This window comes from Lithobates pipiens, unplaced genomic scaffold (genome assembly GCF_037356315.1).
Source record: "Lithobates pipiens isolate NorthernLeopardFrog02 unplaced genomic scaffold, aLitPip1_a1.2 Scaffold_19, whole genome shotgun sequence".
Lineage (NCBI taxonomy): Eukaryota > Metazoa > Chordata > Amphibia > Anura > Ranidae > Lithobates > Lithobates pipiens.
In genome coordinates this window covers 339,512,482-339,536,356 of record NW_027507764.1, presented here as the reverse complement: position 1 = coordinate 339,536,356, position 23,875 = coordinate 339,512,482, and the positions used below count along the sequence as shown (strand labels likewise).

General features: G+C 40.9%; 1 protein-coding gene across 1 annotated transcript in view; it reads left to right on the top strand.

Annotated features, from left to right (window-relative positions):
- Positions 1-23,875, top strand: part of DUSP22 (dual specificity phosphatase 22) — a 144,629-nt gene that overhangs the window by 32,789 nt on the left and 87,965 nt on the right. Inside the window, exons 2-3 of the mRNA XM_077492108.1 lie at positions 9,692-9,725; positions 23,392-23,474. Of these exons, the coding sequence (XP_077348234.1) occupies positions 9,692-9,725; positions 23,392-23,474 (117 nt within the window). The remainder of the gene's footprint in view (positions 1-9,691; positions 9,726-23,391; positions 23,475-23,875) is intronic.

Below are 23,875 nucleotides of genomic sequence, written 5' to 3'. Positions count from 1 at the left end.
TTTATGCCATTTTTATTAAAATATATATATCTCTTTTTTTTTTTTTTTCTTATTAGTAATGGCAGCGATCAGCTTTTTTTTTTTTTTTTATGGCGGACACATCGGCCATTTTTGACACATTTTTGGGACCATTGTCATTTATACAGCAATCGGTGCTATACAAATGCACTGATTCCTGTGTAAATGACACTGGCAGTGTAGGGGTTAAGTGAGCCCTAGGGAGTGTTTCTAACTGGGGGGGGGGTGTGGCTGTGTATGACACGTCACTGATCTCTGCTTCCGATCACAGGAAGCAGAGATCGGTGACACTGTCACTAGGCAGAACTGGGAGATGCTTGTTTACATTAGCATCTCGTACAGGCTGCAGCGGTGCTTTGCGGGCGGTTTTAACCCTTTTTCAGGCGCTAGCAGGGGTTAAAACCGCCCACTAGCGACCACAGACCGCCGCTAAAACGACAGTAATGTGCTGCTAAAAATAGCGGCGCTTTACTGCCATCGCCCGCACCGCCCCAGTGTGAAAGGGGCCTTATACTACAAAAAGAGCAAATTGCTACTGTAAATATTACTTTCACAGTTCTACAATAAAAAAATTAACCCCTTACAGTAGTGATTATCTGCTCTTTTTGTACTAATAAAGGGCAAATTTTTGTTTTTCTAACTTCATTATGTTACTAAACATCTTAGACCTGGTTCATATCTGTGTTTTTTGGTGCTTTTTGCAGAAACACACTGCAGTCCATTTACATGGTTTCCTATGGGACGCATTCACATTGAGGCTTTTTTTAGCTGCTTCGTATTTAGAAAGCGTCAGAGATGCAAAACGCTGCAGAAATGCATGCAATGTGTTTTTGCAGCAATTTGTGTTTTTTAATCTGCCCAACAACAAATTGGCCAAAAAAAAATCAAAAACGCAAATCGTAGCAAAATCATGTGCGCAAAAATCAAAATGCACAGCAAAAAGCACTGCAGAAACAGATCAAAAGCAAACTGCATAGGTGTGTACTGAGCCTTATGCTGGCCACATGGATCAATTTTCCGACGAGAATATTCTGATGAAATATCGTTTACATTCACTGAATGAAAAGATTTCGTTTTTTGAAATTTTCACTTGTTTTTAACCTTCTGTTTTTAAAATGAATATAATTTCTGAATGAAAACTACATGCACTGTCAAAACTTCTTGATCAAAGGAATTTTCAATTATTTCCAAATTTTTCCATCACTGTGGTTGAAAATGAACATCGATTTTTGACCCCACTAATGATTAGAAAATCGGACAAACGTTCTTAAAATTGCATTTTTTTTTATTTTATTTTTTTAAAGGAAGACATTTACACTAACTTATATACCACACTTTTTTTTTTTTTAAGGTTATTAACCGATTTAATCAAAACAATAGTCGGCCAACTAATCGATTATGAAAATAAACGTTCGTGGCAGCCCTACACTGAAACGTTGCTTCTGTTACAAAAGATGTGATTGCCTATTAACCACTTCAATACTGGGCACTTTGGACACAGCTGATCACGTGGTAAAGAGTCTGTCAGAGACTCTACCTAGATTGGAGTTGCGGTGTGTCAGACTAACACGCCACAACAATGATCGCCGTAATGCGATGCACGCCTCCGTCCGCTCAGGATAACACAACCACTTTGTCGATGTCATTTTGCTATGTGGCGGGTGGCAAGTGGTTTAAAGCTTTGGACCCGTCCTGGATTGCGTTGTGTGCTTGTGACATTCTTTAGCTTTGAATTGCCATGACCATGGAAATCGCATTGTTTTCAATTGTGTCCATTCAGATCGGTGCATCTCAGCGATTTTGGAAAAGGTACTACTTTAATGTGACTCCAGTGCGATTTTGGCCCCATAGAATATTCAAACCTTATCATAGTTTTATCCAAGTAGCACTATATAATCGTACAAAATCATGGCAGCAATGTGAACCTAGCCTTAAAGATACAATTTGGGGGGGAGGGATGGGCATTGACTGATCACTGTTCTAGCTATCTTAGCCCATCACAGTGATCATGTGACCAAGAGCTAGTCCTCCCAGCTTCTGATCCTAAGTAGGAGACCCTGATGGTGACAGCTTTATGCAGTGCGCTCCTAACACAAACACAGAAATGTGGCCCCACAGAAGACCGACTTCAGCGAGGCTCCATATGTGCTTTGTGCTTACACTCGGCAGCGGTTTTTGCTCAAAAACCCAAACGTGCCCAGAGCACGTTCTGTTTATTGTAAAGAGATATTACCAGATTCTATTAAAACATTCAGGGATCTTAAAGGTTAACTTAAGACATGTCATGAGAGAAATATGTACACTGCTTATAGCAGCCTTTCTCAACCTTTTCAACACAGAGGAACCCTTGAAATAGTTCTCCAGTCTCCAGAGCTAGAAGCAAAACATTTTTTTCATTTTCGATAGCAGAAGGGGAGGGTTATATTCCTGTTTTTTATTTATTTTTTTGTTTTTGCCATCTGTGTCCCTTTTGTGGAGATTTACCTTCACTTCCAGTCCCATAACCAAACACTAAGGGAGAGGAAATCCATGAAAATGAAGGGAAGCCCTTGGGGACCCCCAGGTCACCAGAACTGGTGTCCTCATTGGAAGGTTTCTCCCTTATTACTTTTCTGGGGACAACCCCAAAATTTTGGGATTTTATTTTACTTTTTGCTTTCAATGATAATGGTAAACAGGACAAATAGAGAGGGGGGATCTCCCTAACAGGCACACAGACAGCAATAAAAACTGACCGATGTTCTAATCCCTCTCTGCTCTATCCAAAATGAAAAACTTTTGCCGTTTTAGTTATACGTTAATGTTTTCTAGCCACTGGAATAGAGTTACATGTATACATCGCTCCCACCTGTCCCTGATTTTGAGGGCCTGTCCTTGATTTGGAACAAAATCCACCTTTCCCTCTTTCCTCCTCATTTGTCCCTCCATTTTGGTCTGATCTTTATAGTTGAATATAAAATGAACTTTTTATCTTTCAAAAAGTGTTTTCCCAGTGCTAAACCTTTCATCCAATTTCTAAACTCCAGCATTTAATTTTCACAAGCCAGTATAAAAGTAAAAGTGGTATAGCCATGAACACTGCTCTAAAATACGATTGTAAATTACACAATGGGGCTGATTTACTAAAACGGGAGAGTGCAAAATCTGGTGCATGGTAGTCGGCTTCTAACTTCAGCTTGTTCAAATAAAGGATATGTTCAAATTTTTTTCAGATAAAAAAAATGCATTTATTATTATTTTTTTGTTGTGGACCTGTAAAGCATCTGCTGATCATAGGTGTAATTTCACAGTCCTGCAGATTTTCTGTGTATCTGTTTGCCTGTACCTCTGATAAAGACAGGCAGTTACAACCTAGAGACAGGAAGCTCAATGAACTTCCACAGCACTCCATATCACCCTGGTAGTTCATTGAGCACTATAAGCCACAAAGGCTTTTGGGCCTTGTCGTTTTCCCTTTTACAGAGCATTGTGGATGAATGACATGGCCATGTGGCCTGCACAGCCACATCTTTTTTAGATTGTGATAGCTAGTCCGGGGGAGAAGATTGCCCGGTAACTGTCAGAACAGGGGATGGGGGAGAGCGGGGGCTGGTGCATATGTTACACCCTGAAGATGGGTGTAGCATGTTACAAAAGGTGAACTTATCCTTTTTTAAGCTTTGACAATAAAAAATGGAAGCTGATCGATGTCTATTCAGAGCTGCACCATATTTTGCACACTCCACTGTAGCTGTTTTCAGAGGGGTGAAAAAACACCCCAGCCATGCATTTTTTTTCCTGCCATGTGCATGAGGCCTTAAAGTGGTTGTAAAAACACATATAAATTATTTTGATTCTCTCTGTTTTAGGTCACTGTTCAGTACAGTGTGTGTTTTCCTAAAATTATAATACTAAATACCTTTACAGAGTCCTGCTGTGCTGTCATGTGACCTCCCTCTGCTTCCCTTCCTGACTGAGTACAGTGGAAAGGGCTGAGATTCCTCTCTGATGAATGCAAGCTAGCAGAGGGAGGTCACATGACAGCACAGCAGGGCATTGCAAAGAAGGTATCTAGCATTATAATTTTAGGGAATCACACTGCACTGAACAGTGACTTAAAACAGAGAGGATCAAAGTAAGTAATACGTGTTTATTTACTTGACATGCACTGGAACAGCTGCAGGGAATAGAATTACACAGGCACGAGAGGAGAGGATTGGCTCTCACACAGACTATGGAAGAGCCGGAGAGGGGAAGATGCAGAGATGCTGAGGAGAGAGCTTGATGAGGGAAGCAAGTAAATTGATCACGCTATCAGAGATCAGCAGTCATGATAAACGTGGTCAGTTTACAGAGGGGGAGACATGAACAGGCAGCCCATCGGAGCAGAGCTGAAGTTTGTCAAGTCATCAAATGATTTTTGTATGACTGTTTGTACCACTGTTTAAAAATCTACTAGTGTATGGCCAGTTTTGCTTCCCAATCTACATGTTTTCCATTTAGTCGAAAATACTGAAGTCAAAGAGGCCCATGGTAAAGAATGACAGCCAGGCAACTTACATTTTCAAAAGTAGATGAAGAATGGCAGCTTCCTTATTTCTCATTTAATACTTGTTATATTCACTTTTAAATGAAAGAAGCAAATATGTCTCCTCTGGCCATCTAGACATGAAATATGAACAAAGCTTATTCCTCTCTGGTGTGTACTTGTCTCAATTAAGAGCACTAATGCCACGTACACACGATCGTAATTCTCGTTGGAAAAAGCTCTGTGGTTTTCCCGACGGAATTCGGCTCAAGCTGTCTTGCCTACACACGGTCACATCAAATTCCGTTCATTTAGAACGCGGTGACGTACAACACATACGACGTGACTAGAAAAAGGAAGTTCAATAGCCAGCAGCCAATAGCTTCTGTCTCGTAGTTGAATCTGAGCATGCGTGATTTTTGGCATGTCGGAATTGCATACACACGATCAGAATTACGGATAGAAAGTTTTTCTGTCGGGAAAATTGAGAACATGCTATCAATTTTTGGCTGGTGGAAATTCGGACAGCTAAATTCCGTGGGAGCATACACACGGTCGCATTTTCTGATGAAAAGCTCTCATCGGTCTTTTTCTGTCCAGAATTCCGATCATGTGTACGCGGCATTAGTGTCATTTTTGACTGATTTGTTCCTCTGCTATCAGCATGAATCACTTCTGATAAGTTTTCCTGACAAGAACAGATACAAATGATGCCAGGATCAGCTCTGTCCTTATGAGCTGTTTGGTGGGGGTGTGTTTCTTCCCTCCAATCAGCTCTCTGAGCTATGCATAGTTTGACTTTAGCTCTCCACCCCCTTTTTTTTTAATTCTCAGAAAAGCTTATAAATTCAGCACTTGGAATGGATGTAGGGACGTAAACCCTGCAGATAAACAGTCACAACTTATGTAGGAGAATGTGTTTTTAATCTGTGTATCACCTTAGGCCAGTTACTTCACTGGGTATATGGAAGGGTTTACAGCAACCATAACTAAGTGGGTAATTGCGGGAAAGGGAGGCCCAGATGGCAGGACAGGAAGGTTAATGGTAGTACTAGTTCTGCCAGTTGTCGAAGTTATTCTTGGACCACCATGCAAAAAGTTTGCAATTTCAGACATGTCGGACATATATTTAGAATTAAAAGCTGGTGACTAAGTTGCTTCACCAGCATTTCAATGATCTTGCAGAATTAAGAGTGTAAAAACTTTGTGGTATGGTACCAATCATACATTTTATATTGATTTCTTCATATATATGCTACAAGTAGATTTGCTGTCCTTATGATTTATTGCCTCACAATCCTCCGTGTCTAGCTCCTGTCGGAGAATTTGCTCCCATTTAAAGCGGTATTAAACCCTGAAAAGCGTGCCTTCACACCCCTTGAAATATTCCACATTTTTTTTCATGTTACAACAAAAAAGGTAAATGTATTTTTTTGGGGGATTTGGAAGTGGCACATAATTGTGAAGAGGAAGGAAAATGATAAATGTTTTTCAACATTTTTTTTTTACAAATAAATATGTGAAAAGTGTGACATGCATTTGTATTCCGCACCTCCTGAGTCAATGCTTTGTAGAACCAACAGTCACTGCAATTACAGCTGCAAGTTTTTTGGGATGTGTCTCTACCAGCTTTGCACATCTAGATTAGAGAGTGACGTTTTTGCACATTCGTATTTGCTCAAGCTCTTGTCAGATTGGATGAAGAGCGTCTGTGAACAGCAATTTTCATGTCTTGCTACAGATTCTCAATTGGACTTTACCTGAGCCATTCTAAAGCCTCATATACAATCCGATTGTTGGCCAACCAAGCGTCTGATTTTGTCCAAAGGGCGTGTGCAGGAAACTTGTCTTGCATAATAATGGTACACAATTGTCGGCCAACAAACACGAATGTAGTGACGTCCTACAAGGAATTTCAGCTCTCGAGTGCCACCCTTTGGGCCCCTTCTGCTAATTTCATGCTTGGTGAGCATTGATTGTGAGCATGTTTTTGTATGTTCGACTTTTTTGTGTGACGGACTTGTGTACAGACAATATGAAAATCGGACAACTGACCATTTTCCGCCGAAAATTTACTATCTATTTGTTGGCCAAAAGTTGGACAACAATTGTCCGAAGGCGTGTACTGATGGTCTGATTTTAGGACAATAGTCTGTCAACAGAAAATCCTCTGCCAACAATCAGATCATGTGTATGAGGCTTTACACATGAATATGCTTTGATCTAAACCATTGCATTGTAGCTCTGGCTGTATGTTTAGGGTCATTTTCCTACTGGATGGGGAACTCCGTCTCAAGTTCAAGTCTTTTGCAGTTTTGAACAGGTTTTCTTCTAAGATTGCCCTGTATTTGGTTCCATTCATCTTCCCATCAACTCTGACCAGCTTCCCTGTCAGTGCTGAAGAAAAACATGCCACCACCATGTTTCACAGTGGGGATGGTGTGTTCAGGATGATGTGCAGTATTCGTTTTCCGCCACACATTTACTTTTAGGACATCTGACCAGAGCACCTTCTTTCACATATATACTGTGTCCCCCACATGGCTTCTCGCAAACAGGACTTCTAATTGCTTTCTTTCAACAATGACTTTCTTGCCACTCTTCAATAAAAGCTAGATTTGTGGCATGCACAACTAATAGTTATCCTGTGGACAGATTCTCCCACTTGAGCTGTGGATCTCTGCAGATCCTCCAGATTTACCATGTGCCTCTGGGCTGCTTCTCTGATTATTGCTCTCCTTGCCCGACCTGTTATTTTAGGTGTGTAAACACACACGCATATCCCTGTTCTGTTCTGAGAGGCGATACAGATTGTGCGTTCCTAATAGCTAGGAACCAGGATCTGTCATCTCCTATAGTCAATTTCCTCCCCCATCTGTTAGAACACACAATCAGGGAATACAGTTAACCTTTTGATCGCCCCCAAGTGACATACAGTAATCAGTGAATTTATATAGCACCGATTGCTGCATAATTGTCAATCGTCCCAAAAATGTGTCAAGTGTCCACCATAATGTCGCAGTCATGATAAAAATTGCAGATCGCCCCCATTACTAGTAAAAAAAATATAAATATAAATATAAATGAGATAAATCTATCCCCTATTTTGTGTACGCTATAACTTTTGCATAAACCAATCAATATACGATTATTGCGATTTTTATTACTAAAAATATGTAGAAGAATACATAGTAGCCTAAACTGAGAAGAAAAAGGGCTTTCTTTTAAATAAATTGGGGATATCTATTATAGCAAAAATGACAAAATATTGTTTTTTTTTTTCTTTCAAATTTGTCGCTCCTTTTTTGGTTTATAGTGCAAACAATAAAAAAAATGCAGAAATGATCAAATACCACCAAAATAAAGCTCTATTTCTGGGATGTCAATTTGGTTTGGGAACAATGTCGCACGACCACGCAATTGTCGGGTAAAGCGACGCAGTGCCATATCGCAAAAAGTTTTCTGGTCATTGAGCAGCCAAATTGCTACTCACACTTTTTTATAAAGATCAATAGGCATATAACAGTATAATACTGTGGTCACTCAACGGATCCCCGGTGGATGGTGGTGTGTAGATGTTGACATGAGAGGTGAGGAACAACTGGCGGGACATCCATCTCGTTGTCTCAGAACCAGCATGGAATGCACTCCGGGTCACATCGGAAGTGACGTCAGAACATGGAGATAACGTTTCAAAGCATCTGCTTCTTTGTGAGATCTAAATGTCTAGTTAACTGTTATATACCTCTTGATCTTTATAAAAGTGTGAGTAGCCATTTGGCTGATTTGATTTAAATACACCATTTAATTAAATACACCATCTTCTGCTGCACTTAGTTTGGTGCACCTTGCATTTCTCCTATATTTGAATTGGGGGCATCAGAGTTAAATTGGGCTGAATACAAATACTCGCCACGCTTTTCAGATATTTGTGTAAAAAATGTTGAAAACCATGTATCATTTTCCTTCCACTTAACAATTATGTGCCACTTTGTGTTGGTCTATGACATAAAATGGCAATAAAATACATTTGTTTTTGGTTGTAAAATGACAAAATGTGGAAAATATCAAGGGGGTATGAATACTTTTTTAAGGCACTGTATGTTGCAAGGTGTGTACTTATCAAAAGTTTGGGTAAGAGAAATGGATAAAATATCTAAAGTGATTCTAAGGGCCGGTTCACACTGCGGCGCGAGGCGAGGCGACACGGCTCGCCTCGCCTCGCTCCCGCAAGTCGTCCCCATTGAGTACAATGGAACCGTTCTGAGAGGAGCGACTCGAGTCGCTCCGACTCAGAAAAAAGGTTCCTGTACTACTTCGGGGCGACTTCGGGGGCGACTTGCATTGACTTCTATGCAGAAGTCCTCTGCAAGTCGCCCCTGACCCCCCCTGCAAGTCGCGGCGAGGAAGTCGGAGACGCCTCGCCGCGGCTCGCAGTGTGAACCGGCCCTAAAGGAAAAAATTTTTATTTAAAGAAAATAAACAAACATATTCTACATACTCCCTCAGTCAGTTGTTTTTCTTAGAGCAGCCCCGGTCCTCTTCTTCTCAGATTCCCTGCCGGAGCTCCTGGCACCTCCCCTCTGCTGAGTGCCCCCATAGCAAGCCCCTTGCTATGGGGGCATTCGTGTGTGTGCTCTTTGTGCCAGTTCTGTGGGTCCATTGACAAACACAGCGTGGCTCGGCCCTGTCCCCCACCCTTTCCATGCTGACTGTAAATACATCAAGATAAAAAAAAACGTCCTCCTTCGCAACTCCTTTAATTCATAGATTGCTGTGAATGAATGAGATGGCTCTGCAGGTGGAGAGGATCCCCCCGCCTGTTGTCACATGGAGAAGGGCTCTGGCAACAGGAGACGAGTGAATAGGAGAATGTTGCATGTTACATGTTGCATGTTACACCCTTAAATATTTGTGTAACTTGTAACATGCCCCTAAAGGAGAGCCTATCCTTTAGCAGGTTTTCCACGAGCTTCAAAGAAAGTAAAGTCAATGGGACCCGAGTTGCCATTTAGTTTTCTATATATACTTGTTACCATAGTGACCATGAAGCAAAATATGGTTTTAGAAGATATTTTTTTTTTCCATGGTTAAATAGTTTGTGCAATATTTTGACAGTTTCTATTTGAAACAAAATATATATTAATTCAGTTCTGTTTTCCACAGATTCTCCCTGGCCTATTCTTGGGGAACTTCAAAGGTATGTTCATTTTCTGTTTATATACTTTTTGCTAGCAGTTTTTTATTTGAAAGGACCAGTATCTTTTTAAAGCGGAACTAAACTCATGGCAATAACCTCATTCCAGTGATGCCGCTGTTGTTAATACCCCGCTTGCCTCTGGGGTAGATTTATCAATCTTGTTGCATACCAGGGAAGTACAAAACAGGAGCAAAGAGGCAGATTTAATAAGATACCAGAGAGTTTGTGTGAGTAATTCCTCCCTCTGCTGCACAAACGTAGTACTTTGCCAGAATTAAACAATTTCCTAACAACTTCATTCTTTTTGTTTTAAAGGGAAAATATAATTGTACGGGGCTAAGGTTAATGTAGATTAAGTTTCTCTTTCAATATTTTTATTCAAGTTTTTCCACTTAGAAATTACAATCTCAGTATTTGACATCATTAAGACACAGAGAGGCAGAAATCTTATAATATTACAACTCAAATAGCATAACAGTAACCGTAAGAAAAAAGGTAGGTCCGCATATGCATGGCTTAAAAGGTGGCTCAAAGGATAATTAGATCAACACATACCGGAATCCAGTGTTTATCCTGCTCTATATGAGAGCGGCGTGGCAAGTACTGGGACCCCGCCATCCGGCCCTCAATTCCGGCTCCTGTACCATAATCAGTACAACCTAATAACCGTACTGTAATCAAAGGCACATATGCGACCAAAAACAAAGAACTCCCCCGGTAGAGAAGGGGAAAACCAAATGAGATAGCTATCATAGACTGAGATGAGTGAAAAAGAGTAGAGAGAGGAAAGAGAAGAAAAAGGATAGAAGAGATAGAAGAGGGGATGCACTCCGGCTCCGGGGGGGGGGGGCCCCGAACCCTGGCGGGCAAGGTAGACCCATTAGACTGTAACCAGGTCCCTAATCCACGGACCCCACACTCTATTGAACCAAGCCATTCTATCAGTTAGTATTGCCGATAGACGTTCATTCACCATAATCCAGGACAGTTTTGTTTTAAGTAAATAAAAGGGTATTACTGGTGACCTCCACGATTTAGCTATAGAGACCCTTGCCGCCACAAATATGAAAGCTATAAGCGTTCTCATTGGCTTCGATGCCCCCTCCACGGGGCGCCCCAGCAGCGCGTGCAGCGGCGACTTCCGAAGGTTCACTCAGGTCAAAGAGTATATAAAATTGTACCTGCGTATCCAGAACCTTCGCACCTTAGGGCATGACCACCATATATGATACATGGTCCCATCCGCTTTGCAACCTCGAAAGCACCGCGGGGACACCCCCGGAGCAAAAGCACCCACTCGAGCTGGAACCATATACCACCTCAGTATCACCTTGTAGTTTGCTTCAATCAGAGAAGTATTAATAAGGGCTCTAGATGCACTTTGTACTACCTTATACCATTCTTCCATTCGCAAGGTACATTGCATATCTCTTTCCCATCTCTCCATATAAGGCAGCTTCTGAGAGGTCGGGAATAAGATATTGTATATCATGGAAATATGACCCTTGTGGTTGTCGTATGTCCTGCAGGCGATTTCCATTGGGGTACACGTAGTGAGGTCAGAAGTGCGACTTAATGTTGCCAGAAAGTGCGCTATCTGAGTATAGCGATAGAATTCCGACCTCGGGAGCTGATGTCTATCTTGTAATGATACTCGCGACAAGGCCCCTTTATGGTCGCATAGGTCAGCTATGCGCAGCAAACCTTTATTAGTCCACCATAAAAAATCTTGAGGCCGTAGACCCGGGGCAAACGGAGGATTATTAAGCAGAGGGGCTAACGGGGCATGCCTTAGATTAAGTTTCTTTAATGCAAAGCCATCACTATACAAAGGGTACCCAGAAAAGCTCTTCCTGTAAACCAAGACAGTACATACGTTTTTTCAGCTCGCTGTGCCACTCAATTCTGCTCTTGTCACATGCGTCTTGATGTCCGTGTTGCAGTGGACTTGTTCACACTGCAGCCGCTACTCTGCCAGTCTAAGAACTCTTATTCATGTTTACTGCAATACTCAGATTTCGGGCGCTGAAACATCAACTGGCGAATAAGCACGATCCAAGTTCCTCACTGTTTATCCCGGGTGGGTCTGGCCCCTATCGGAAATTAGTCGCTATGTGGGAGTTATAGGAGCTGTGGACTACTGATTAGGGAGTCATGTAATGTTCAGATAAATAAAGACTAGATGAAATCAATGATATGTGCATAAACCCTGATGAAGCAATCTGCGAAACATGTCGCTTTCCCTGCCTGTCAACGCTTCTTTGAGATGTTAAGCATCATTCTATGGTCTATTTATTATGTTATGTATATGTGTGTGTGTGTGTGTGTGTGTATGTGTGATATATATATGTATGTATGTGTATGTGCATATATATATATATATATATATATATATATATATATATATATATATATATATATATATATATATATATATATATATATATATATATATATAGTGTGTATCTTTTTATTATGAATTCTATTTTTGATACTTTGTAATTAAACTATATATATATTTTTTAAATCTGATGTTGTTGGTGCTCGCCTTATTCACAGACTTATTGTCTCCGTTTAAAATCCCATTATGTTTGCATGAGATTCCTCTCTTGCTTCATGCTTTAAAAAAAAAAAAGAAAACGGTAACGTTAGCCCAATTTTTTAAAGTAAATAGATTACTAACATGTCATGCTTCAAAATTGCACACACTCAAGGAATGGCGCCAAACATCGCTACTTAACCACTTCCATACTGGGCCATTGTCATATGGCGTGTGCATGATCTCTCTCTCTCTCTCTCTCTCTCTCTCTCTCTCTCTCTCTCTCTCTCTCTCTCTCTCTCTCTCTCTCTCTCTCTCTCTCTCTCTCTCTCTCGGCGGGCGTCATATGATGTCCTTGGCTTCCTGCCGGCATGGGGACACACACGCCGCGTCACCAAGGAGCCGATGTGTGTACCTGGCAGCTGCGATGACCGCCGGGCACACACGATCTCTCCTGACAGAGCAGGAACGTGGATCAATGTGTAAGCACACACCGATCCACGTCCTGTCAAGGGAGAGGAGACAGATCGTGTGTTTCTAGTATATAGGCACACCGATCGGTCTCCTCCCCTAGTCAGTCCCATCCCCCCACAGTTAGAACAAAGAGAACCCCTTCTCTGCCAGTGACATTTACACAGTAATCGGTGGCTCTTTATAGCACTGATCGCTGTATAAATCTTAAGGGTCCCATTAAGTGTCCCATTTGTCTGCCGCAGTGTCGCAGTCACGATAAAAATTGCAGATCGCGACCATTACTACTACAAAAAAAAAAAAAATGCCATAAATCTATCCACTATTTTGTAGACGCAATAACTTTTGCGCAAACCAATCAATATATGCTTATTGTGATATATAGATATATAGATAGATAGATAGATATATGTGTTTAAATTTTTATTTTATTTTTACCCAAATTATGTAGAAGAAAACTTATTGGCCTAAACTCACAAAGAAATTTGTTTCTTTTATATATTTTATGGGGATGTTTATTATAGCAAAAGGTAAAAAAAAAAAAAAAAATATATATATATATATATATATATATATATATATATATATATATATATATATATATATATATATATATATTTTTTTTTTTTTTTTTTCAAAATTGTCGCTCTTCTTCTGCTTTTTTTTTTTTTTTTTTTTTTTTATAGCGCAAAAAATGTAAAACTGTAGAGGTGATTAAATACCACAAAAAAAAGCTCTATTTGTATGGAAAAAAATGATCAAAATTTCATTTGGGTACATACAGTGTTGCATGACTGCGCTATTGTCATTCAAAATGTTACAGCGTTGAAAGCTGAAAATTGGCCTGGGCAGGGAGGGGGTGAAAGTGGCCAGTATTAAAGTGGTTAGAGATACGCATAGGCGATGCTTAAAATGTTTTGAGTTACAGAGGAGGTCTAGGGATAGAATTATTGCTCTCGCTCCAACATTCGCGGTGTTACCTCACGTGTGGTTTGAACACCATTTTTATGGATGGACTTTCGTATGCGTTCACTTCTGCGTGCAAGCACACAGGGACAGGGGTGCTTTAATTTTTATTTTATTATTGTTTAATTTGACTTTTGTTTAAAAAAAAAAGTGTCAAACTAAAAACAAAACAAAAAAAAAACACTTCTTTTTTTTTTTTTTTTTTGATCGCTTTCATTTCTATTTCAAGGAATATAAACATCCCTTGTAATATGAATATGGCATTACAGGTCCTCTTTACAGCGAGATATGGGGCTAATGATAAGACCCCACATCTCACCTCTAGGCTGGGAAGCCTGAAAAAAACAAACAGAAAAAAAACGATCTCTGCTTCCCAGCCGAGTCAGCACCGTTTGTTTGAATGCAGAGGCCGGGCGTGTCATCATAACATCGCGCCCGGCCTCCGAACGATCATAGAAACTCCGGCAACCATCTAAACAGCCGCTATAATCATTCTTATGGTGTAGGGAATCGCTGGGCGAAAAAGATAATATCTGAATGATGCCTGTAGCTGGCAGAAGCTTCTTTGAACTCACCGCTCCTCCACCACTGCTCCCCATTGAAATCAATGGGACAGTGCTGCTATACCGCCAGCAGAACGTCAATCCGGCTGTGTTTTGTGGGTGGATTTAACCCCTTTTCGGCCGCTAGCGGGGGTTTAAAACAGTCACGCTAGCGACCGAATAGCGGCGCTAAAACAACGGTAAAGCAGCGCTAAAAATAGCACCACTTTACCGCCGACTAACCCCCCCCCCCCCCCCCCCCCCCCCCCCCGTGGCTTGGTGTGAAAGGGCTCTAAAAGTAAATTAAAGCCCAACTCCAGGGCAGCTGGGGAAAAAAAGCGTGTTTTGTCTAGGGGTACAGAAAGGTTGCCTGCGCCCAAAAGGGTGCGACAGCTTGACTCATGTCTCTTAGGGATGAGTCCTCACCAGTGTGCCTTAAGCAGTAGTAGTAGTTGGTAAGTAGAAAATAATCTTGTTTATTTAATCAAAGGGAGAGAACAAAAGAATTGGCGTGTAAGTAACTGATTGTCAAAGTATTGCTTTTAAAATCATCTGACAGTCATTGTAAATTGTTTCATAAATGTATATTGTTTGACTCATAAAGTTTGAATATGTTTTTGTTGCTGGAGACCTAAGGATTTCAAGAAGAATGGATCATGAATCTGATTTTGCGAACAAATCGAGATCTTAAAATATAATATGAAAGCAAGTCATTGGCGGAGTTTTGGTGTGCAGCACTGGATATCTTCCCAAGACTTGGTGGAAAAGCACTCCTATGTTCTTACTCCATTTGCAACAACATGCTTGTGTTAATATGGTTTCAGTTCTCCTTTGTCAATCAAGATAAAATCTTGGAATCGCTTGAATCCATAGGAATACCTGCGTATTGCAGTCAGCAAGAAAGTTCTATGTGCTGACAAAATCATGAATGACAGAGCTTCCCACTTTTTGGGCCCGAGGGCATGGAAGAGTGTCCTGACTATATATGAGCCATTGGGGCACACTGCCCTGGGCAGGTGGAAACTGGCCCAGCTCTCTCACTTTTTGAAGCCCTTGCCCAACAGTGAGAGCTTTCGCAGATCCTTAACACCATTCGAAGACCTGTGCTTGGGTGAGGGGCCGATCCGTGGGTCTCTTTTCCCAATCGTATGGGATCTTAATGGATCTTCTATCTCAGGGAGACCCGACGTTTATAGGAAAATGGGAGAGGGACCTTGATGTCAGGTTCTCGACGGAACAAAAGACTCGAGTGCTTCTTTTTGCACACAGGTCTTCCTTGTGAAGCAAATACCAGGAAATCACATATAAGATCTTGACTCGCTGGTACAGGACTCCCACAGTCCTAGCAGCCATGTTCCCTGGGCATAGTCCAGAGTGTTGGAGATGCGGCGCACATGCAGGTACGCTGCTCCATATATTTTGGGAATGCCCACAATTGTCCCATTTTTGGGGGCAAGTTATCAAGATTATACTTGACCTCACAGCTATTGATCTTAGGGATAACCCAGCGGCGATCTTCCTTTAACCTGGCTCCACTTTCTGGTAAGAGATTTCGTAAGTCACTTTTAAAACACCTCCTGAACGCAGCCAGGGCATGTATACCTAGTATGTGGAAGCAGCAGGCCGCCCCGACAGTATCTCAATGGTTTGCAAGAGTTTGTGACATCTATCGAATGGAACAGCTTACATCATCCCTGAATGATAGAGAGGAGGAGCACACCGCTCGATGGATGCCTTGGAGCCTGTTTAGGTATTCCGATGCATACAGAACTTACTTGTGACACTTGGCAAGAGAACAGAGTGGCGGTCCCGGTCTGGGCACACCACCGGGGTCCCCACAGTCTTTATCTCCACCTGGGGATCGTTTTGGTCCACCCCACCCCCTTTATTCCCTTTCTACCTTTTGACCAAATTTACCCCCCCTATTTTCTTTCTGATCCTTAACCTCCCTACCCCCCGCCCCCCTTTCATTACCTCTCCCACACCCCCCAATCCCGATAAAAATAACTGGTGATTGCAAGGGCCTTATCGAACTATTTACCCAGTTTTCTTTCTAAAGACTGTTGGCCTTGGGAGTGGCCCCGACTGGGCTTTCCATGCTGCGAGTGATCCCAAGCCATTAAAGAAGACCCCTCGGGGTCGGCCCAGGGGGCACCACTCCAAGAGCCACATTAATATAAAAGAGAGTACTGAGCGGGAGAACCAAAGACGCCAGTAGGTGTTAGGGCCTTAGCTACCCTAGGTCTGATACTGCTGTAATATGATAAGCTACCAAATGCTTCCCAACATGTACTGAATGTATTATTCGATGTAATGAGAAGATTGGGTGTCTATTGTTTGTTTTACCGTTTGTTTCTGTATTACCTGCAATCCATAAATAAAGAATAAAAAAAAAAAAAAAAATAAAAATTGTGAATGAGAAGTAGGAGCAAGAAGTCATTGAATTTTATGTTCATAATTGGGATTGATTTTACCTTTCAGCAATTAGAATCTAATTGCTCAATTTCCAATCATCCGCAGCATTGTAAGTGGATCAAGTTGTGGTTCAAAAATCAGAAATTGGACTTCTTCATCCTAAAATATGATATTACTTTTGTTGGGGGGTGTGAACATTAATCAAACATTTCTGGGGGGTGTGGGACAATGTCCCTACTGGGGTAGGTGAATAAGCAGCTAGACTTACCTTATTTCTCACACCTGCAAGTTTCCTTTTTCGCTTCTCTGCTGGTTACAGGCTCCCTGATGTCATTATGCATATTGCAGAACTGGCATTCGTGCTTTGTACATAAGGATTTTGAGTGCCTGCCCACATCTCAAATAGGGCCGGAGAGCACTGAATGTTGGGGTTAAGAGGAATACTTTAATAGGTTATTCTGTTCCTGTAGACCTGGGCAGTGAATTAAAATTGAATTAAAATTCAAGGAGGTCCTGCCACTTAAAAAAAAAAAAATTTCCAGCCAAGGTCTGAATCACAAGTCTAAATGACAGAAAAAACTGCGCTAGCAGAATAAAGTGCTTGTGCATGTATAGTGCTATGACAAGTGAAGTACTAAACTTATAACGCCGTAATATAACAAGTGCTGACAAACGTGCTTAAACAATTAAAAGTGCTGAGTGCTTTAAATAGTGCTTTCAATGATGATGAAAAAACTCTATTCCTTGATGTGATGATCCCCTCTGCTAACCCCACTCACCAGAGTTGCTGGACTCTCAGCTTTGCAGTCCAGAGGTCAGAGAGAGCTTAAAGAATGGGGGAGATCATGTATAGACCATCTAGAGACTTAATCCATAGGTTCTCAAAAGAATCCAGAATGTTGGAATATGCCAGGGTGAAAAAGAGAGAAAACGTACATGTGAAGTACCTCCGATACACACTGCGCTGCTAACATATGTCGCTTACAAGACATTTAGATGAAACGGGCATCAGCGTGTTTCCGGGTCCACACCTTCATCGTGTGTTCCACAGAAACCAGAAGTGGCGTCACTGCTTCTCAATACCGGTAATACGTCAAAACTCTTATACTGGGTGTTTCTCATATAGTTTCCCCTGCATACACTGGTGACTCCATGCTGTTTGAATTTTTTTTCACTTGCGAAATCAAAAGCCACCTTTCAAAACTATTAGATATTACCCTCTCCACTCTTGCTCAGAAGGTTATTTCCTGTTTCCATCTTCTCTGCTAGGCATGTGTCCGAACTGGCCCTTTTTGTCCTGTAAATAACCCTTCTAGGTCTTGACAAGGTGGTTTTGAAGAGCTAGTCTTCCTTCTCAGAGTGGCTTTCTCTTTTTACCTCAAACCAAGACATTGTATATCCCTCACATTTTTGTAAATACTTTATTATATCTTTTCATGTGACAACACTGAAGAAATTACACTTTGCTACAATGTAAAGTAGTGAGTGTACTGCTTGTATAATAGTGTACATTTTCTGTCCCCTCAAAATAACTCAACATACAGCCTTTAATGTCTAAACCTCTGGTAACAAAAATGTGTACACCCCTAAGTGAAAATGTCCAATTTGGGCCCAATTAGCCATTTTCCCTCCCCCGGTGTCATGTGACTTGTTAGTTTTACAAGGTCTCAGGTGTGAATGGGTAGCAGGTATATTAAATTTGGTGTTACCGCTTTCACTCTCTCATACTGGTCACTGGAAGTTCAACATGGTATCTCATGGCAAAGAACTCTCTGAGGATCTGAAAAAAAGGAATTGTTGCTACACATAAAGATGGTCTAGGCCAGTGATGGCGAACCTTGGCACCCCAGATGTTTTGGAACTACATTTCCTATGATGCTCCACTACACTGCAGAGTGCTAGAGCATCATGGGAAATGTAGTTCCAAAACATCTGGGGTGCCAAGGTTCGCCATCACTGGTCTAGGCTATAAGAAGACTGCTAAGACCCTGAAACTGAGCTACAACATGGTGGCCAAGGCCATACAATTTTAAAGTTTTACAGTTTTAAATGGACAGGTTCCACTCAGAACAGGCCTCGTCATGATCTACCAAAGAGGTTGGGTGCACATTAATCGTTAAAAAATTGTGATCTCGATTCACCCCCTCTGACGATCTCTCCTGCAGAGGTTGCCAATTCTTTCATATAAACAAGTGGAGAAACTATCTGCGCACTCAGCTGTCAAAAGAAAACATCCAGTCTGCCAAGTTTTTTTTAACTTGCAACATTGTAACGAAGTTTCCTTCTTAGATCAAAGGTATAGAACTTCTGTGTAAATAAATAATCTGAGCAGACTGCCAAGTTTTCAACAAATTTAAAGAGTTGAAAGGACTCTTTAACCACTCTTTAAAGGAAGTTTAACCACTTTAATGTCTAAATCTTTTTCTGACGCTTCTTAACCGCTTAAGGACCGCCTCCTGCACATTTGCGTCGGCAGAATGGCATGGCTGGGCACAACCACGTACAGGTACGTTGCTCTTTAATTGCCCAGACCCGGTCCTGAGCTCCGTGACCGTGGCCGCGGGACCCACAGACTCGATCGCTGCTGGTCTCCCGCGATCGGGTCACAGAGCTGAAGAACGAGGAGAGGTATGTGTAAACAAAACTCTCCCTGTGCTTCCTAGTGTGGCTGTCACCGATTGTCTGTCTATTCCCTGTTAAAGGGGAAAGATGATCAGTGACATCACATGCCAAGCCATGCCCCTCAACAGTAAAAAAAACAGACACACATCACACTTAACCCCTCCCCGCCCCCTAGTGGTTAACTCCTTCACTGCCAGTGTCATTTACACAGGAATCAGTGCATTTAAATAGGTCCCAAAAATGTGTCAAAAATGTCCGATGTGTCCGCCATAATGTAGCAGTCACAATAAAAATCACTGATCACCACCATTACTAGTAAAACAAAAAAATATATTAATAAAAGTGCTATAAAACGATCCCCTATTTTGTTTGTAAACACTATAACTTATGCGCAAACCAATCAATAATCTCTAATTGCAATTTTTTTTTTTTTTTACCAAAAATATGTAGAAGAATACGTATCGGCCTAAAGTGGGAAAAAAATTAATTGTATTTATCGGCGTATAACACGCGCCGGCATTTAGCACGCACCCCAAGTTTAGGAGGGAATTTAAAAGAAAAAAACTTTTAGGAGGGAAGTTTAAGGAAAAAAACTTACATTTAAATGCCCATCAATGCAGCCTTGTCGGTGTCATTTGCAGCCTTGTCAGCTATTTGCAGGCTTGTTAGTCATTCGCAGCCTTGCATTGCAGCCTTGTCAGCTATTTTCAGGCTTGTCAGCTATTTGCAGGCTTGTCTGTGTCTTTGCCATTTTAAAAATGGCGCTGCCGAGATACAGAGCGGATGTCCTGTGTATCTCGGCGGCGCTTGTTCTCGGTGGCTTTCGGGTATTTTCGGCCGTTCTCGCCTATTCGAGCCCTTCTCGCGGCTTTCGGCTTTCCGAAAGCGGCCGAATGTGGCCAAAAATAGCTGAGGACGGCCGAAAATACCTGAAAGCCGACGAGAGCGGTAGAGAAGGTTAGGAACGGCGGGGGATCGGTGTATAACACGCACCCCCGATTTCCCCCTGATTTTAGGGGGGAAAAGTGCGTGTTATACGCTGATAAATGCGGAAGTGAATCTCATTTTAGCCAGAATCGTGCAGCTCTACTGTGCATTAACAATATGTTTGCATACGGTACATACACTATGGGGGTTATTTACGAAAAGGTAAATCCACTTTGCACTACAAGTGCAAAGTGCACTTAAAATTGCACTGAAAGTGCACTTGGAAGTGCAGTCGCTGTAGATCCGAGGGGGACATGCAAGAAAAAAAAACAGCATTTAGCTTGCACATGATTGGATACACTTAAAATTGCACTGAAAATACACTTCCTATCCATTTTCAGTGCAATTTTAAGTGTAGTTTGCCCTTGTAGTGCAAAGTGGATTTGCCTTTCGTAAATAACCCCCCTATATTTCATATCAAAATTCTACATTACTTTAAAATTTTTACTGACTTAAACCCCAAAAAAAAAAACAATTGACTGCATAACACTTATAATGTAAGTTAGAGTCCCTTTGGGATAGGATACACATGTAAAGCTTGTACTCCGTTTGGCATTGACAACTACAGATTAGTATATGCTGGTCATAAATTCAGTCGGTGCTAATTCTACCTATCATCATATGTCTGGAAAAAGCCTCCGTGTGTCACTGGAGGATTCATCTTCTCAAATATATTGTTACTGGCAGCATTAGAGGTTTGTTAGAAACTCTCGCAGGTCCTTGGCTGTATCACTGGTCATGTGAGCATTTGACTTATTTGCTTATCATAGTACTCCATGTGCTATAAACGCACAGATGCTCTGCTGCTAATCTTCTTAATGGATAACAGATTGCATGCAGAGCACTAAAGTATGACTAATAATACTTGTACACATTTAGATGCAACCAGCCCATGTACCCATTCAAATAAAGCAGGTAAACTGATCTTTATGCCTTTTTTAAATGCTTTCCTTTTCTGTGTACCTACAGTAAACCCAACTAAGTGGGGCCAGGTTACAAGCTACTTTTGCAAAATTTTGGAAGAGTTTTTGTCATGTTACAGGAGCCCTTTTGGGATTTTAAAAACTATTTTTAATCTGTTTTCCCAAGTGATACCAGCCTGACATTGGACAGTTATTTGGTCTCTGCTGAAGGGAAGGATGGGAGTTCAGAAAGGTTGGTTCTTTCAGCAGGGATCACATGATTTGGGCACTGTAGGACTACAAAACTGTAACTTTTTAAGCTTTGTAAAAAAAAAAAAAAAAAAAATACCCCTTGCAGTGTACTGAACAGTCCATTGATGGTGCTTACTCATATTAGGCCCGGAGCTTGCGAAAATAACTCATTACTCATAATAATAATAATGTGCCCCTATACTCTACAAAAAAAGTCATGTACCGGTAAATTATTAGCAGCCATTAGGTGTCTGCTCCTATCTTCTATTGTAGCACTAGGTGTGCTTTCCAAAAAGGATGGGAGTTCAGAAAGGTTTGCTTTCCAAAAAAATGCAGATGCCTACACATACCTGCAGCCACCCTTACTACTTCCAGAACAGTTTCTTACAGAGAAAACTTCAAACACTTATGGCTAGCATTAGACTTTGAAACTGAGCCCTTCTCCTCGCACATTCCTATTAGCCAATCTTTGTGATGGGCACATTCACATTTTTGTTATTTAGTTTTTGCAACAGGTGGAATTAACCATTAAAAACATGTTGTGTACATAATTGTAGCATATGTTAAGATTGGCTATAGTATGTTGGCTTAGCCTAGTCTCTCTTTAGCCATGCTAAATCCAACATCCTGTCCATGACCACCATTCTGTATCTTTTTTTTTTTTTTTTTTCTTTCTTTTTGAACGTCACTCGGTGCTTCTCTAAATGTTTTTGGAATCCTAGCAATGCTATACTGTGTGTGTGTGTATATATAGAAACTGTATGCTAACTTGAAGCTTTGCTTTTTTCGTTTTTTTTTTTTTTTTTTTCATTTTAGGATTTATATCAAAAGCGCACTCAAATGATAATTTAGTAAATCTTTTACCAACCTAAATATTTCAAGTATATTTATAGCCAAATATTTTTATATTCGTTTTTGGATAGTCAGGAAGGATTTGGAACCCCTGTCAGGTGTCAAAACCTTCGGAGGCTCAATTTTTTAAAAAAATATTTATTTTCCTATCTGGTTAAAAGGTTGTCTCCAGGACAAGAAATAATGGGTAATCTCTCTAAGGGTGTCAATCCAATATACAATCTGATTTATACAGTCTCCTTTAGATTTACTGTCAGCTATGTAGTACTGTGAGAGCCTTCTGGATTAGATGTCTTCATATTAAAGGAGAAGTCCAGCCTGAGCTCGTTTGGCTGGGCTTCTCCTATGGGGCACAGGAGTGCAAATCGTTTTGCACTCCTGTGACCTGTTTTCAGAAGCTATCCGAAATCAGTCCAGTCACCGCGTCATCATGACAATTTAAGTCTGGATCCGCCAGGTGACTGGACTGATGCATGTCTCAGTGAGTCGCTGAGAGACTGAGACGGCCTCTCCCCGTTCATCGCCAGCTCAGCACTCCAATGAGCGTGGAGATGATGACTGACAATATTTATCACGCCTTAAACTAAACCCAGATACATTTGGCTACTCCTTAATTATAACCTAAATTTTAAATTGTAAACTCTCTTGAACAGGGCCTTCCTGAACCTCTTGCATTGGATTGCATTGAAATGATACTGCCTTTATTTTATAAAATGCAGCAAAACCTTCCGCTTTATATATCTTTAATAATAACATAATATGCATGTACCAGTGTAATGCTCCTCATTTCAGATTATTGTTATTATGTGATAGATTGAGATTAACACTTGATGTGTACAGCTCTAGTACGTCACGTCTCATCACCTACATCTCGCTTTACCCTGTAATAAGTCTAGGCCAAAATGTCACTCTGATAATTTGTAAGATTAAGATAACCCCCTTTCAGCAAAGTGATAGCATGGCTAACTAGGTCATTTGACTAATCTCTGGGTTAAATTTAGAATATCTTTTGCTTGATGCTTAGAGCAGTCCTTTTAGATGTATGATAATTGTAAATAAATTAAATTGACCTTTTTCTACGTTTTTTGCAAAAAACTTTGTTTTTCTTGTCCCTACAGATGCTCGTGATATTGAACAGCTTCACAAAAACAACATTACTCACATTTTATCAATACATGACAGTGCAAGGCCAATGTTAGAGGTAAGCTTAACTGCCTTTCTTTTTTTCTCCTCTTGTTGGAAGAGTAACTTTTTGACATCCTTCCACATGTCTGTCTTTGTAAAATGAAATGTACAGACAAGGGCATCTCATGAAAATATTCTAATTTCATAAATACAAGCAGGGTTTGAAGATCATGGTAACTTACATGAAAGCAAAATATAGCTTTACTTTAAGCTCCGTATTAGTGTATTGATTATTTGGCTGTATTAGGTATGTGAAATATCATTGCAACCTTTTGGATTGCTAGACATTATGTCATGTTCTGTGTTTAAAGGATGGTGACATCATTGAGCTAAAACTGTAGCTAACATCATCTGTCACTGAGAGCACACTCTTGGGTTCTTAAATTAGGGAGTGCAGAGTGCAGTAGCCTATGGAAA